Source organism: Dendrobium catenatum, unplaced genomic scaffold (assembly GCF_001605985.2).
Source record: "Dendrobium catenatum unplaced genomic scaffold, ASM160598v2 fragScaff_scaffold_743, whole genome shotgun sequence".
NCBI lineage: Eukaryota > Viridiplantae > Streptophyta > Magnoliopsida > Asparagales > Orchidaceae > Dendrobium > Dendrobium catenatum.
In genome coordinates, this window is record NW_021319205.1 from 880,055 (window position 1) to 896,478 (window position 16,424).

Below are 16,424 nucleotides of genomic sequence, written 5' to 3' on the forward strand. Positions count from 1 at the left end.
CTGATTACAACAGAGAACCTAGCACTCATTTTTTCAAATTGGACAAGACCTATGGTTTTCCCGTCTTTTTTGGATTTCTAAGTAAAAAATTTTGGTGTCTCTATGAACATGGCACCTCTCTTATCTGTTTGTGTGCTGGATATTTGTACAAAGCTAGGTCGATCAGTTGGAGTCTTATCATATCATTTGTAGCATCAATAGGTTATCTCAACGAAACATTCATTTGTATTATAAGTTTGCAAAAACTAAAGTTCTGATAATCCTAAATTTAATTATGAGGATTTTCAATTCAAATATTGCCCCATTATTAAAGTTGTTATGAATATTTGACAAAAGTTGTTATGAATATTTGACAAAAGTTGTTATGAATATTCCCAAATCATATCAATAATTGACAAAAGTTGAGCTAGATTTTACAGAAATTCCATCTAAAGTAGGATAACAAATATTCCTTTTATAATTTTTTTAGAGAATTTTTTTTTAAGTGTTCGATTTTTAAAAGGATGCTGCTTTATTGAATGTGGATTCTGTGAGAACTCTTGTTTCACAAAATAAAAATAATAATAAGAGTGAAAGATTTATAGCCTATTTATTAGAGGAAAATATCAATAACTCTAGTTTTAAAGCCAGTTCGAGCTGGGCTTTAAACTGCAAGTTGACTTACCTTTAATTGAGGCATTTTTGCACCATTTTTTTTTTTGCCAGTTTTAACTTTTAACAGTAAACCTCTGTCATTTTGGGGAAATTATTCTGTGCGGATGCCGAACGCCGTCCAGAGACCAACTAGAATGTGTCACGTCACCCCTGCTCGGTACCAGGCTTGATACTCCTCGGTATAGCTGACGTAGCGCATTATGGTTGGTCTCCGGACGGTAAATTATGTTCGGCATCCGCACATAATAATCTCTCGTCATTTTGAGGCATGAGACAGCAATTTGCATGAAGTTATTACGCCATAATCCAGCCTGCAATTGTGAGAAATTATTCTGTGTGAGAAATTATTCTTAGCAGAGTCCATAGCTCGAGTCCATATTCTAATCAAAATAGATCACATCATATGCACACAACCCGCGCACAATCTTGTACACAGTGTACACGGGTGTGTATATTAAAGGTTTGTATAACACACACCCTGTGTAAAGACGACGTGACCATTTTTGGACTATGCACTTTAAAAAATGCATTTTTTTATACGAATTACCTATAACCTTATAGAAAATAAAAGAAAGAAAAAAAAATGTCAGATCAACAAAATTCAGATATTTCTTAAACATTTTTCTATTTACTGATCACATTGAAGAACGCACGACAATTGTATGATAAGCCCATCTTCATGGATGATTCTTTTTTCTTATTTTGCTTGGCCTACTTTCTTGAAAACATTCAGCGTTAGAAATGCATATAGGGAAGAACACATGAACATTTCGAATCCACCAGGCAAAAAAAAAAGCTAACAGCAAAGCTCATATTAAGAAATAGGCCTACAACTGAATGTGTTTACTGTCAACAAAGAAAAATATAGAACAAAACCCAAAAAAATTGGTGTTAAGAGGAGACAAAACTTACGATAGGGCCAACATATACGTTTCCCATGGTGTGTTAGTACGAGTTAGTTCTACTGTAGAACAAGATCTTGTACGAATGAAAGAATTTTTTGATTATGAAGCTTTCTGCACTTCGTATGAAGCAAATCCAAGAATTTTTCTGAACCATTTTCTTGCGTATGGACGGCTTGCGTTGGAAGAGAAGGCAATTTACCGTTGTAGAAGAACTGGTATGAGTCAGTTGATTGGTTGATATAGTTTGATTCCGCGTTTGGGTGGTAGCGTTCTCAAAACGTAGAGGACTATAGCAGCAGGGAGAATCTCCACCAGCTATAAATCATGAACAAAAGTTAGTCATAACTGACTGCTAAACGAGTATTTAGATTTATTTTTCATGATTTATTCTAAGTGTTGTAAATAATAAATGTTGTTGTGCAAAAAGAAGAAAGAGGGAGAGAAGAAGAGAGAGAATGGGAAGAGAATTTGTGGTTTAGACATTAATTTATTAATTCTCTCTCTCCTATCTCTCTATACAACAACATCAAGTATTTGACTTCATTTGGTTTAATGCTTGTGCTGCAGCTTTTTTTGATTTTTTTTTTTTTGGTAAAAACATCAAAAGATCAGCTGCCAAAAGCTATACCAAACAAAGCCTTTTTCTCACTATGGGTCGGCTACATGACTCATTTATCTATCTCTCTATCTCTTATACTATTCGATTCAATAAGTAATATCTTGTTGTTGCATCCTAGAATATTCGCGATGGTAGAGAAATATAAAATTTAATGTCTTAGTTTTGTACGAAGATCCAACACACTTGCAGATAAAAGAAAAGGTGTAACATTCATAAGAGACATGAGTTTTTAGGTGAAAACCTTTGGAAAGGGGGGAAAACCACAGGGCATGGCTCAGTTTGAATGAATCCACTAATATTTGCAGTCGATTACAAATGAGGCCCTTCCTTGGGGGAAAGGTCATGGGTTGATGTAGCAAATGTCTATCATATTACATGGTGGGAATTGGAAGAATTAGTATTAAAATGTTCGTTTAGTTGGCAAAACCATAGTCGGTGAGCGACGGAGATTGGAAAGATCGTAGTCTGCTGACAGTGGTCGGAAGGACAGTTGTCTGGCGAGGGAGGTTGGAAGGATCGCAGTCGACGGGACACGGTGGTCAGAAAGACCGTTGTTTAGTGATGGAGGTCGGATGGATCGTAGTCGGCGGGAGACAGAGGTCAGAAAGCCCGTTGTCTGACGAGGGAGGTCGGAAGTACTGTAGTTGGCTGAAGACAGTGGTCAGAAAAATCGTTATTTGGCGATGGAGACCAGAAGGATCGTAGTAGGTGACGGAGGTCGGAAAAACTATAGTCGGCAGGAGACAAGGGTCAAAAAGATACTTGTTTGACAATGGAGGTCAGAAGGCCCATAGTAGGCGAGGGAGGTCGGAAGAACCATAGTTGGCAGGAAAAAGTGGTCAGAAAAATTGTTATCTGGTGAAGTAGGTCGAAAGGACCCTAGTAGGTGATGGAGGTCGGAAAGACTATAGTCAGTAGGAAATAAGGGCCAGAAAGACCGTTGTTTGGCGATGGAGGTCGGAAGGACCTTAGTAAGCGACGGAGGTCGGAAGGATAGTAGTCGGCAGGAGATAGGGGTCAAAAAGATCGTTATCTGGCGATGGATGTTTGAAGGACCATAGTCGGCAGCAGATAGGTGTCAGAAAGACCGTTATCTAGCGATTGAGGTTGGAAGGACAGTAGTCAGTGAGAGACAGTGGACAAAAAGATGGTTGTCTGGCGAGGGATGTCAGAATGACCATAGTTGGCAGCGGAGATCGGAAGAACCATAATTGGTAGGAGATTTGAGTCAGAAAGATTATTATCTGATGATGGAGGTCGGAAGGATCGCAGTAGGTGACGGTGTTCGGGTCGACCGTAGTCGGCAAGAGACAGTGGTCAGAAAGATCATTATCTAGCAATGGAGTTCGGAAGGACCGTAATACGGGATGAAGGTCGTAATGACCATAGTCGGTAGGAGACAGGGGTTAGAAAGAATGTTTTCTGGCGATGGAGGTCGAAAGGATCGTAGTAGGCGACGGAGGTCGGAAGGACCAAAGTCGACAAGAGACAACAATAAAAAAGACCATTATTTGCGATGGAGGTCGGAATGACTGTAATATGTGACAGAGGTCGAAAGGACCAAAGTTGGCAGGAGATAGGGGTCAAAAAGACTGTTATCTGACGATGGAGGTATGAAGGACCATAGCAGGATACGAAGGTCGCAAGGATCGTAGTGGCATGAGACAGGGGTCAGAAAGATCGTTGTCTGACGATGGAGGTCGGAATGATCGTAGTAGGCCATGGAGGTCGGAAGGACCAAAGTCGATAATACATAGGGGTCAAAAAGACTGTAATTGTAAGGCAGTGGTCCGGCGGAAGTTTCGGCATTATCCGGTGGTCTGGCGGAACTCCGAATTCTGCTGATGGTGTGGCGAAAGTTCGAGCCTCAATCGGTGGTCTAGCGGTGGCTTGATGAAACTCTGGTGTCTTGCAGTGGTCTGACAAAACTCCGGCGTCGGGTGGTGGTTCGAAAGAACTCCAAAGTCAGGTGGTGATCTAGCGGAAGTCCGGGCGGTGGTCTAGGAGGAGCGAAGAGGCAAGAGCGATCTCCGATCTTTCTCTAGATTCGCTTTGGGGTCCCTTTTCATGAGAAAGGGAGGCTCTATTTATAGATTTTATAGAGTGGCATGGCTTGTAAATAGATGGAAGATCAGGGCTAAGTTGGAGTGGTTTGGATGGACAACCGATGTTGATTCCCTTGATCATAGACCGTTTACATGGACATTTAAATGACTTAGTGATTTCATAATTCAGTGATCTTGGGCTTGTTGGATTTCTCTCGTCGATTCACTTGATTCAACTATAAGCATGTCACGTTTGAAAATTATTTAGAAATCCAAATTATGGTTTGAACCTTCCAATAACGCTTCGAGTCCTTGATTTGAACTCATTTGGTCTCGGATTTAGTCGATTTTGGTGTTGTTGGGTTCTTAATTCCGAGACGCTCAGTTTGACTATAAGTTTGCTGAAATCGGAGTTCGGATGGTCCCAATTTTAATTTTGAAAGTTTCTAACTTGATTTTGCCTTGAGATTCATGTCCGATCAAGATGATTTTTCGATGAAGTATCACTTCTTAATATTCTTTTGTTCCATAAGATAATCCTTACTATTTATTAAAGCTAATTTGAGATTAATAATAAGTTTAAAAATGACATTAAGCTAGCTTTCTTACTATTCAACTGCAAAAGTTTTTTATTAATTATATTTTAATAATACTTAATTATGAAAAAACAAGCTTACAATGATGATGACTACTAATTGGTAATTAATCATCTATTTTGGCTAATTAGAGGTTATGTAGCAAATTAATTAAAAATATTAACATTCTACTAGTATTTAAGCATGGGAATTAAGACTAAATTTTTTAATTAATTCATAAATAACTAGACTAATTGGTAACATACATAGGCTAAATATGAATAATTTGACATATTGCAATTATTTAAACAGTTAATCAAGAATATTTAATTGATAGTTAAGTGTTTTAATGTTTAACTCATAATTATTTATAGCTTAAGTTATCAGCTTTTTGAGATTTTGGTTGTATGATTATGGTTATTAAAGACTGTTGTAACTAAAATATTAAATACATTTTATTTTAGCTTAGTAAATATACATTATTTAATTAAAAATTGTTATTTAGCAGGACAAGTTACTATTAGTTAATATGATGGTAAGTTAGATTAATTATATATGGTATAAATATCTTTAATTTTGATGATTACTACTAAGATATTCTTAATCATGGATTAAGTACTTAATTGAAATTAATAAATATTAATTTTGTTTTACATTTATTACCCTTTTTTAGAAGAACATATTTAAGTGGATCTAAATATTTCCATGTTTTAAATGAAAACAAAAATTAAATAAGATGAAAAGAAAATGGAAATTGGTTTGTTCTAATTTTTTATTCCTAAATATTTTCCATCACATTTTTTATTTTCAAAATAAAATAGATATTTTATTAAATTGGTGAAAACAACAAAAAGAGTTTTTCATATATTTTCAAAACATGTGTGAGCATTTGATTCAAATAATTAGACTAATTGGACAAGCCAGATATTAACATTAATAAAATCACTTATTGATTAATTAACGTTTTACTTAGAATTACATAGGTTTTAAAAGCAATTAGTTTTCATAATCACATATAGGATAATTATGTACTTTTATACTTTGTTAAAAACATTTTTATTAACCATTTAAAGTTAATTAGAGATTAATTAGGAACTCTGAAGCCTTAATGATGATTATTCTGATAATAATTCAAATTGATGTAATAAACTAATGGATTAAAAGTGAAAACAATTGGTAACTACCTCTTTAATTATGCTAATTAAGAAAGATCAAATTCAATTGATATTATTAAAATTAATTATATTTTATAATGATAATTAAGTCTAAAATAACTAAACAGTAGATTTATTGTCAAATGTCAATGATAATTAATGAGAAATTAATTCGAATTAAGGATTAATTAGCATTTCAATAAGTATTAATACATATGAAGTAATTGTTATGGTAATAACTATTTAAAATGCGAATTAAATCGTAAACAATTAGATTAATTGGTAACCAATTATTTATCTTAGATACTTTGGGAGTAATTGATTTTTTTATTATGATTAGGGGTGTTAATTTTCGGTCACGTGTCGGATTCGGGTTGAACCCGAAACTGATCCGGCACTATTCAGGTCTACCCGAACCCGACCCATTTTTTGCAAACAGGCCAGTTTTCCAGACCTGAACCCGACTCGCTTCGGGTCCAGGTCAACCCGATCTGACCCGAATTTCCCGGTGCCAACAAAATACTGCTATTTTTCGAGTCCACAAATGGGTAAATCTCCGCTTTTCTGGTCAATCTCAGGTTGCCGGGTCAAAAACGGATTTTCGGGTAAAAAACGAGTCAATTTCGAGTCAAAGGGTCAACCCGAACCCGATCCGATTTTTTAAATGGGTCAAATTGTTGATCCCGACCCGTTTTGGGTTCAGGTCAACCCAAACTCAAAATTTTAAGGTCAGGTTCAAGTCGAGTCCAATATTGACACCCTTAATTCTCATTATTAAAGTTTTGGCAATATTTAATTATGATGATTTTATATAGTATAATTAATTAATCAATTAATTATGCATATTAGCAAATAGATAACCATTTGTTATGCTTGACTAGGAAATAAATATTTTTAAGATAGTTAAGATTTACAATATTAATAACATTTCTAGTAATATAATTGAATAAATGAAACATTAATTAAGATAAGGAATTAATAATTTATTTGTGATCATTTTAGTAACTTAGATTAAATAGAGATTGAATAGCCTTTAATTGGGATAATTTGTACTTATATGTGAATAATTAAGAGTTAAATACTCAATTATGCTCATGAAAATATATGACATTTCTTATTTCATATTTCATTAATTATCACCCCCTAACACACACACACACCTTTATTTATTTCTTTTTCAAATATACTACTAGGAATGATATCTAAGTTGCAAAGTGCTACTAAGCAACATCTAAGATTTTTTTTTTTTTTTCTTCTGTATCAACCAAAAGATTTTGAATTTGAGATTTTACATATATAATGTATATGAATTTATAATTAAATTCGTTTAAAAGTCAACAAAATAGTGCTATCAACTTCATGTAGAAGTGAAGAGCACAAGCACCATGGAGTTGTAGGATAGCATCATGTGTTGAATTCTTTAATGCATACAAATTCCAACTCTACCTCTCCTCCCCCATGTTAAGAAATAATACTTCATGGCTTCATAAGCATAAGTGCAAGAAATATGTTTAAAATAGACAAACATTTTATCAATATCATAACAAAGTTAAATTTTATCTTGATTCAAACAATGCGTTTAAAGTTTCATTTGGGACAACTTTTTTGCTGCTTTCTAAAACAATTTTTTTAATATAAAAATTTCTTGAATTAAAAATTTTGTTCAAGAAAGTCATTTTAGAAGCAATAAGAAAGCTGTCCCAAACGAAGCCTAAATGTTATTTTCTAGTACTATAAAAAATAGTTTTCATAATATTTCAAGCCTAAATGTCCATATATTTCAAGCATGTCTGATGCAATTTTTTCTAATGAACCGTCCTGCTCCTGCCAAGTTCCCCAAGATGGTGCTATTATACTATCGGAGCAATTTAAAACGCTTCTAAGAGTAATTTCTTAAATGAAATTCAAAGGCTTATATTTCTCCTCTAAATGTTTTATGCAAATCATTGTGGAATACATACCAGATAGTACACCAAATTCAAGACCGGATGGTCAAGAACATCAAGGTCGGCAGCTTTGTCAAATGCATTGAAGCAGATCTAGCAAACAGATAAAAATAAGTCATCCAATAGCGTAAAGGAACAGTGTTGTGCTTAAGGGTTTTAGAATACAAAATAATGCATAACACACTTACCATTACACATCTAATCAAGAAACAGATGAAGCATGTGGCCAAAGCATAGCCAACCTGCACAAGAAGCAAACCGACTAAACTTCAAGTGACAAACATATTCAGAGGCAAAAGAATCAAACCACTAAGAACAATAGAAACTCGAAAGTACTTCTTGCAGCTTCTTCTGCCTTCCGTAGGATTCGGCGGAAAAGTACTGCAACATGAAGAAAAGCCTGCCATAAATGAAGAAAAAGAAACAGATTTGTTGAACTGTTTAACAGTTTTAGTCATGTAATCAAACAAAAATATTTAAATATTATGCATGTTATGGACTTATTTTTGCAAGAGTAAATGCAAGTGATGAAGACAATCGTGAATTATATTTGAATATCATTCATGTTACACGTTACAGGCTCGTTTATATGAAAGAAGAAAAAGTATAACAGTAACAGAGATGATGAGAACATTCTTCTTAATGTAAAGCACCGTTTTGCGTTATAATGAGTTTAGCGATAGCCTCAACATCACTCAAATGAAAACTGGTAGTTTCCAGTGAAAAGACAAGTTTTCAACTGAAATGCATGTGGAGAAAAAGAACAGTAATGACGGCACCATCTAGTATTGAATGCATAAGCAAGAAAAAAAAGTTTCCGAGGAGCCAACCATGATACCATCCACTATTAAATCAACAAAAACTAGTTTATAAGCAAGTATAATCAGATTTAGACTTCATTTGGGACGGCTTTCTTACTACTTAAAAAAGCTTTCTAGTGCAAAAGTTAAAATTTTTGTACTCGAAAGCTGCTTTAAGAATCAGTAAAAAAGCCATCCCAAAGAAGCCTTAGCCGCATGCTTGCCTTCATGGACCTTCGGCTGAATGAAGTTTAAATATTACATAACATAGATTCAAGTCCTTGTAAATACATAGTACTTGATAATAATCACTGGATTAGAACCATGCAAACAATTTGCATGCACAGCTACATAATGGAAACCTTATAAGCTTAAATTTCATATCACCTTCCACCATACAGAAGAAAACCGACAGCAATAAGAAGTGAAACACCTGCGCAATATATCCAGTCAGATACTGAAAATATCAAAATCGTAATGTCAGCATTTAGAATAAATAAATAGCCTTTAGGATAACAAAAAAGAAGAACAAACCGGCAAAAAATATCTTAGCCAGGGCTATGATGACTGCAATTGGCTTCCACCACACGAGCAACCATAGAAAAATCTACAAAACCATGCCAAAGATGTTTCTCAATCAAGCTACGCAAAAGCAAGGAAAGCGCAGTTTCACTGTAAACCAATAAATTTGTCTGATGGATATGAGGTGCTAAATGGATGCCTTAAAAGTTCAGAAATGAAAAGAAATTTCCCAATCTAACATCTACAAGTATATTACCTACTGGCTACTGTTCCCTATCCAAGCAGCTAGCGCTATAGCGAATATCAAACCTCTACAAATATGTTGGATACCACCATCTACCAAATCTCTACAAGTTATATTACTTATAACCACTAAGTGTAATTTAAAAAGATGGGTACATTTGTAAGTAAAGCGTTACAACTTAACCTAATTAATAAGAAGTGAGCAAGGGTAGACTTGATCTAAAACTAATATTAAAATTTTGTATGAATTTAGGGGATGAAATAAATGATTGTATTTTTTGTTATACTTGGTTAAATGGTATATATGACACATGATTTCTCCAACTTATAAAACAAAACTTAGTCAATGAGGTGACATTTTCAAATGTTTCTATCAATAAAATATAAACCAGCAAGGCGTATATGCTCAAATTAATAGTGTGTTGCTTCCATCATTTTAATAGCAATTCACCTACATATTACAAACTATGAAAAACAAGAAATCAGAACATAAAATCCTGCTTTGACAATAGGACGCAATTTTTAGAGAAATTGTAATGCATGGTCGACTCTAAGAGAGCTTGAAGGAAAGGAAATGCATGCGTTTAGCATAGGTTTAATATCTTAATTAGTAATTATTCGTGTTGCGGACTGGAAGATTCGTGGCTGTAGATTGAGTAAACTTTTCATCTTACCGATGCACAGATATCCAGCACACAAACATAAAAAGAGAAATAAAATTTCGGATCTTTTTTACGTGGAAAGCCCGAAGAGGGAAAAACCACAGGGCTTCGCCCAGGTGAAAAGATTCCACTAAACTTGAGTAAATTACAATGGTTGACCCATCCCTCGATTTAGAGGTGGTCAAATTACAGTAGTTTGGAGAGTTAGCCAAAGGTCTAGCGACGTTCGGGCGGAAGTCCAACGGCGTTTGCGCAGAAGTTCAGCTAACAAGGAACGATCCGACAAAGGTCAGGCAGAAGTCCAGCGGCAGGACGGTGGTCCGACGATGGTCGGGCTGAAGTCCAATGGCGGTTGGTCATGTAGAGAGTGGGGGTCCATTTATAGATTTTCATGAGTGGCACACCCCGTAAATATAGACGGGTTCGGAGTGTTTCATCGGATGGCTCGTTTTGATTCCCACGATCATAGAGAGTTTTTCAACAAATTAAGTGCCTTAATGATGTCGGAATTTAGCGATCTTGGGCTCGTTGGATTTGTCTCTCCGAGCCGCGATTTAATTATAAGCATGCCATATTTGGGTGTCATTTTGTCATCCAAATAATGCTTTGACCCTTCCAAATATGGTCCGAGCCCCCGATTTGGACCCATTTGGGCTTGGGTTGGACCGATTTTGGTGTTGTCAGGTTCACCTCTTTGAGATGTTTAGTTTGACTATAAGTTTGCTGAAATTGGAATTCAGATGATCCCGAATTAAATTTTAAAAATTTTCAACTTGAATATGCCCGAGATTCGTGCTCAATCAAAACAATTTTTGAGGATGTATCAATTTGAATCATACTCATATTTATTATTTAACATGAGGATGTAGCAACCTAGCCCAAACCTTTTTTTTTTCCAGAAAGGTAAATCATAATAAGGTGTGCCTAAACCCTTCAAAAAAAAATAAATATGTTAAATTTGGTCTGTCTATATCTGATCGTAACCTGCCTCTTGCACAATTAGATCAGCATGCAGTATATCATTCTGGTAAACTACTTACCAAAGAATTCTTGAAACTTCAATAGTACAAATAGGAAAATAATTAATAACACTCTATGCCACGGTCCAGTCATCTCCTCCCCTTCAAAGAGCTATAATCGTTCATTACTGATTTATGTATCTCTTTGTTTTAGCCGTGTATTTTTGCCTTTGTCCTTTGTAGTACTTGTTTGTATCCTTCCGTTTATGAATGAATTTTTTTCCTTTCACAAAAAAAATAAAAATAAAAAATAGTTCAATTCTCCACGACATATACTCATTAATTAGCAGTTGATTACATCAATTAATAGCTTTCTTCCACCTGTTTTCCTAATCTTCTCTTTCCTCCAACTTATTCATTGTATTCTTCTTTAATCAATGAGCAAAGTGAAATTCATTTTCCAATTATGAAATGCTTAAATAAGTTAAATAAGCTTGTGTGGGCTGCATAAGAAACTTGACTGGGCTTCCTAGATTGCGAGAGAATACAAACTCAATATAGTGTTATAATTCTAGCAAACAAGTACGTAAGATCAATTAATCAAAAATGATATCAGCTATTTTCCATTGCAATCATATGCAGATTCCTGCAACCAATACACATGGAGGAAAACATTATCATTACAGCTACTTACAAAAAGCAAGAAAAGATTTTAGATTTCCATAATAAGTAAGATAACATGCAGGTAATACTCAGATATGCCTTTGAATTACAATAGATTTTTTAAAACTCACCTGCACAGCATAAACCACCGCATTAATCTTGCAGAAAACCGGTCTCAATCCATCTGTACATATTCCCTGTGCCTAAAATCCACACTCAATGTCAAAGCTACGAAAAAAAGATCAAAATATAAGGCATACATACCATTCCATGTATCTCAGCCCAAAGCAGAACCAAGAGAGCATATGTTGTGAAGAACGCAAGAGCAGGCATATCAAGTAGCATGTGCTGAAAAATCTGAAATAAATAAAAAAGCAAGAGCAAAAGTTCTGACAATCCATCCAAATCACAAAAAAACATCACAAAAGAGTAACAAAGCTAACCTCAGGGCTTATTTTCTGCACACTTCGACGGCATGCAAATACAATTGATCTAACTATAAATATGTGTGTCAAAACATAATGGCAATGAATAAATGTCCAATTCAACATAAAATAGATGGAAACAAAGCATTCTCACCTCCATTAACAAGAAAGTTCAATAGAAGAAACACTTTTTGAGTAGTCCATCCAAACTCCGGAACTCTATACTCAATTCTGATATATTGTATCTGCAAATATAAATTCAAACAAAAGTTAAAACTTTGATGGAGCAAAATTATGGAAGATGCCACAAATTTGTGCTTGACGGTGCGGTCTACTTTATGCTTGTTAAGTTTGTAAATTTTGGGAACGCACATATGTTACAGCTCCACACTTTTGCTCCACACATATGAACATACATATGATATAATGAACTAACTGGAACATTAATCGCGACTTTTGCTCCGAGCAGATGCCCTAGACGACGGCCCTTCTCCCTTGGCTCGGACGAGATCCTCTCTCCGCCTCTCCGTTTGGCGCTTTGCTGCCGCCGGCGCGGCTCCGCTAGGGCTCCGCCCTAGCGCCTCTTCGGCGCGTGGATTCCGGCCGCCCGCCGTCTCTCCGCCTATTTGACTCATTTTTGGGTATTTTCTCACCCTTCTCTTTGGTTTCTTGAGTTATTTGTGCTCATGGCCGGTAAAAGATTAGTTGATCCGGGTTTTTTGGATGGTAACACCTCTTCTAGATCTTTCCGTGAGGCTTTATTTGGCATTTCTTCCTCTTTTCCTGACCTGAAAATCTGTACTTTTCGTGGTTTGCCCTCTTTGTGGATTTCAGAGGCCGAAATTTTTGCACTTGCTATGCCTTTTGATTTCGCTTTGGTTGGGAAATTTCCTAACCATCGTCCATCTCTCGAAGCTATTCGCAAATTTTTTTTCAACCTTAAGCTCATCGGTGATTTTTCTGTAACTGTTCTTAATCCAAAGAATGTTTTAATCAAGCTTGTGAACGATTTGGATTATTGTCGTGTCTTTGCTCACCGCTCCTATTTTATCAATAATTGTTACATGAGGTTGATTAAGTGGTCGCCTTCGTTTGATGTTAATGTTGAGTCGCCTATTATTCCGATTTGGGTGTCTTTTCCAAATCTGAGACCTCATCTTTTTTCGCCTAGGATTCTTCATGGCCTTGGGTCTATTTTTGGCCGCCCCCTTAAAATTGATCATGCCACCTCCTCTGGTTCTAGACCTTCGGTTGCTCGTGTGCTGGTGGAATTAAATGTTTCCAAACATTTTCCCGATAAAGTGTGGGTTGGTCCAGATAACTTGGGTTTTATCCAGGCTGTGGTTATGGAGGATTTACCGCCGTATTGCTCTCACTGTAAATCTTTGGGACATTCAAATTTGGAATGTCATTTCTTGCACCCACATTTGGTTGCTCGTCCTAATGTGGGTGTTGAGCCTGTCATTAATGGTAACAATTTACCCTTAAGTAGTAAGCATGTTCAGACCGTTTCTAGTGAACCTTTGCTTACTGGTGGGGAGGGCCTTTCGGTTGTGCCTTCAACTGATGAATTGTGTGATCCTGCTGAGCAATTTACTAATGGGATTGATGGGTCTTTGACTGTTGCCTTGTCATTAGCTCATTACTGTGACAATAATGTGGATAAAGTTGCGGCTTGTGAAGCTCTTAAGGATGGTTTTAATGAGAACGTTGTTGAGGCTTGTGTGGTGAATGCTATGTCCGGTGTTCAAGTTGGTAATCTTATGGGTGCTGCTACTGTTTTATCCCCTAGCGGGAAGCCAGATTTGAATGCCCCTGTTCTATCTAGGGAGGATAATGTTGTGCTAGATGCTGGTGTGTGTTCAGATGTTGCTGATACTGTTTTGTCACCTAATGCTACTCCTTTTATTCCCTCGTGTGTGGTGGACGATTTTGGTCATACGGTTGTGATTGAGGCTTTGCCGGCTGTTGATCTGGTGCCGATTGGTTCTGAGATTTTGGTTTCTACTCCTGCTATTGTTGCGCCTGTCTCTGCTGCGTGTGGTAGGGGGCCTGGTGGGTTGGTTGATGGTGATTCGCCTGTTTTAGGTGTTGTGGGTGATTCTGTTCAGCTTCAGAATAGTGCTATGAATGTGGATACAAATGTGTGTGGACAGGTGGTAAATTCGGATGTGGAAGGCTTGTTGGTCAATTCTCAAAATTTGGTTAATGTTCCAGTAAACTTAATGGCATCCCAAACTATGATGTACCAGGTGGGAGGTATTTCCGGATTGGATGTTAGGTCCCATGCTGATTGGTTGCATAATTCGTCTGAATATGAATCTGATTCTGAGTCATATTCAGATCCTGGAAATGAGTTTAAAATGGCACGTGATAGACCTCTTACGGTTGCTTCTCGTGGGAAATTTTGGACTAGAGGTGGGAGAAGAAGATAATTCATTTCAAGGTTGATTGTTTCTTTCATTTGATCGGATTGCTCATCGATTGGATTGGAAATTGTTTCTTGTGGCAACCTTTTCTGGATGGCCTTGTGCGGAGCGGACTCGAGGGTGCTAGGGGTCTCGGCCTTCTCTGAGCCCTCTTTTTTCGTATTTTTATTTTCTGTTTTATTGTGATTGTATCTTTTATTTGGTGTTCTTCTCTTTATGTTTTTTTTCCTTTCTCCAGCTGTTGTAACCCCGTCTTTTTTAGTTAATAGATCAAAATTTTGTTCAAAAAAAAAAAAGGAAAAAAAAGTATTTATAGAGAAATGGACTTAATTTTTAAAATCAAAATATAAAAAAAAAAAAGGCTTTAGAAACACTCATGTTTTGGGATCTCTATTGGCTTGCATTAATTTGGATAGTTCATTCATTTTTTTAGTCTAATTTGGCACTTTGGCAATTGGGAAAGTTGAGCATCTTGGGCTGAAAACTTATCAAATTTTGGGCTTTTTGTTCGATCCGATTTTTCTAATGTTTTTATGGCAGTTGATATGCCAAGGTTTTAGTCTATTGCAGGCTAAAGTTCCAGCACAAGTTCTAACTTAAAATACGTCTTATTATTATTATTATTATTAGGTTTGTACTATGTTGTCGATACAATGGCAGCTGCAAATAAATCTTATTTATGCATATAAATAAATTTGAATTCAAATTGAATTTTTTATTCGAATTCAAATACAGATCTCCAACTACCCACAAATACCACCTAATCTTTTATAGTTTCTTAACCATATCCTAAAAATTCTCCGCCAATTCAATCCATATCTAAATTTTGATGAAGTGAATCATTTAAAACACTAATTAAATGATTAATTCGACTACTTCAAATAAAGTATGGTAATTAGTAATTAGTTAGCAATAAGGATAATAAATTAAAACTTAGTCATAGTTTGAATCTTAAATGATTAACTATTCTAATTAACGCTAATCAGATTTATAATTATAGATTAATAAATATAGTACTAAGGCTCTTCAACTTACTCTGATAATAATTAATTGTTTAATATTCATAATAAATTTTTATCCATTAATTTGAATCCTTGCATTATTCATGACATCAATTTGAATATTACTTTACAGAGCAATCATCTATTTTACTGTATAAAACATCAAATAATATAATGTTAAATGTGACATCAAAATTATATGATGCAATGTTATATTATTGGGATTTATTGTCTTGTAGTGTGTAAATGCATTCCAAAAAATCCAGATTCACAACACGGATAAAAAATATATATGTAAAAATTTAAATAAGAGAACCATACCAGAAACAGAACAGAACCAAATCAGAAGTTCTACGAAATGCTAATATTTTAGCCGATCCGCTTAGTTTATATCTATCCAATAGAGAAACTAATTCTAAGAATCAAAATGATGAAAAAAAAAATCGGGGTGTAAATCAAATCAAAGGAGAGGGAGGATTAAAACAAGAAGAAAACATTACGCATGCGAATGTGGAAACCAATCCGAATAGAGGCTGAGAGGAATAGAAGATCCGATTCTGCCACGCTGCGGACTCATTCACCCCTCCACCAATCCGTCGCAATGCTCAACGTGGACGCCATTGATGAATAAAATGGCAATGCCATTACTTGGATTTCATTTCAGCTGGCGGCCGAACTCTGGTTCTCGGAGCGCTCGCCGCAGAGGAAGTCGGACAATGGCGGTTCGAATTTTGATCGGCGAGACTTCGATTTCGGAAAGCGAATGGGTAAAATTAGTTGGAAGGAATTTTTTTTTTTTTGGTAAGTTTTAACTTTTAATCA

The 16,424-nt window shown here is 35.7% G+C and overlaps 2 protein-coding genes across 2 annotated transcripts in view; one reads left to right on the forward strand and one right to left on the reverse strand.

Moving 5' to 3' along the window:
• Positions 1 to 1,439: 1,439 nt before the first annotated feature.
• LOC110108462 (tobamovirus multiplication protein 3-like) lies at positions 1,440 to 12,746 on the reverse strand (the record flags this gene model as incomplete). Its single annotated transcript, XM_028696472.1, has 11 exons — positions 1,440 to 1,874; positions 7,914 to 7,991; positions 8,087 to 8,140; positions 8,235 to 8,298; positions 9,086 to 9,131; positions 9,233 to 9,305; positions 11,879 to 11,950; positions 12,012 to 12,104; positions 12,191 to 12,243; positions 12,327 to 12,417; positions 12,609 to 12,746. Coding segments are annotated over 11 exons (855 nt in total), but the record flags the coding sequence as incomplete, so codon positions are not given.
• A 3,488-nt stretch (positions 12,747 to 16,234) lies between these two features.
• The window catches only part of LOC110108465 (gibberellin 2-beta-dioxygenase 8-like), a 12,844-nt gene continuing 12,654 nt past the window's right edge, over positions 16,235 to 16,424 (forward strand). The window contains exon 1 of the mRNA XM_028696473.1: positions 16,235 to 16,369. Within this exon, the coding sequence (XP_028552306.1) occupies positions 16,235 to 16,369 (135 nt within the window). The remainder of the gene's footprint in view (positions 16,370 to 16,424) is intronic.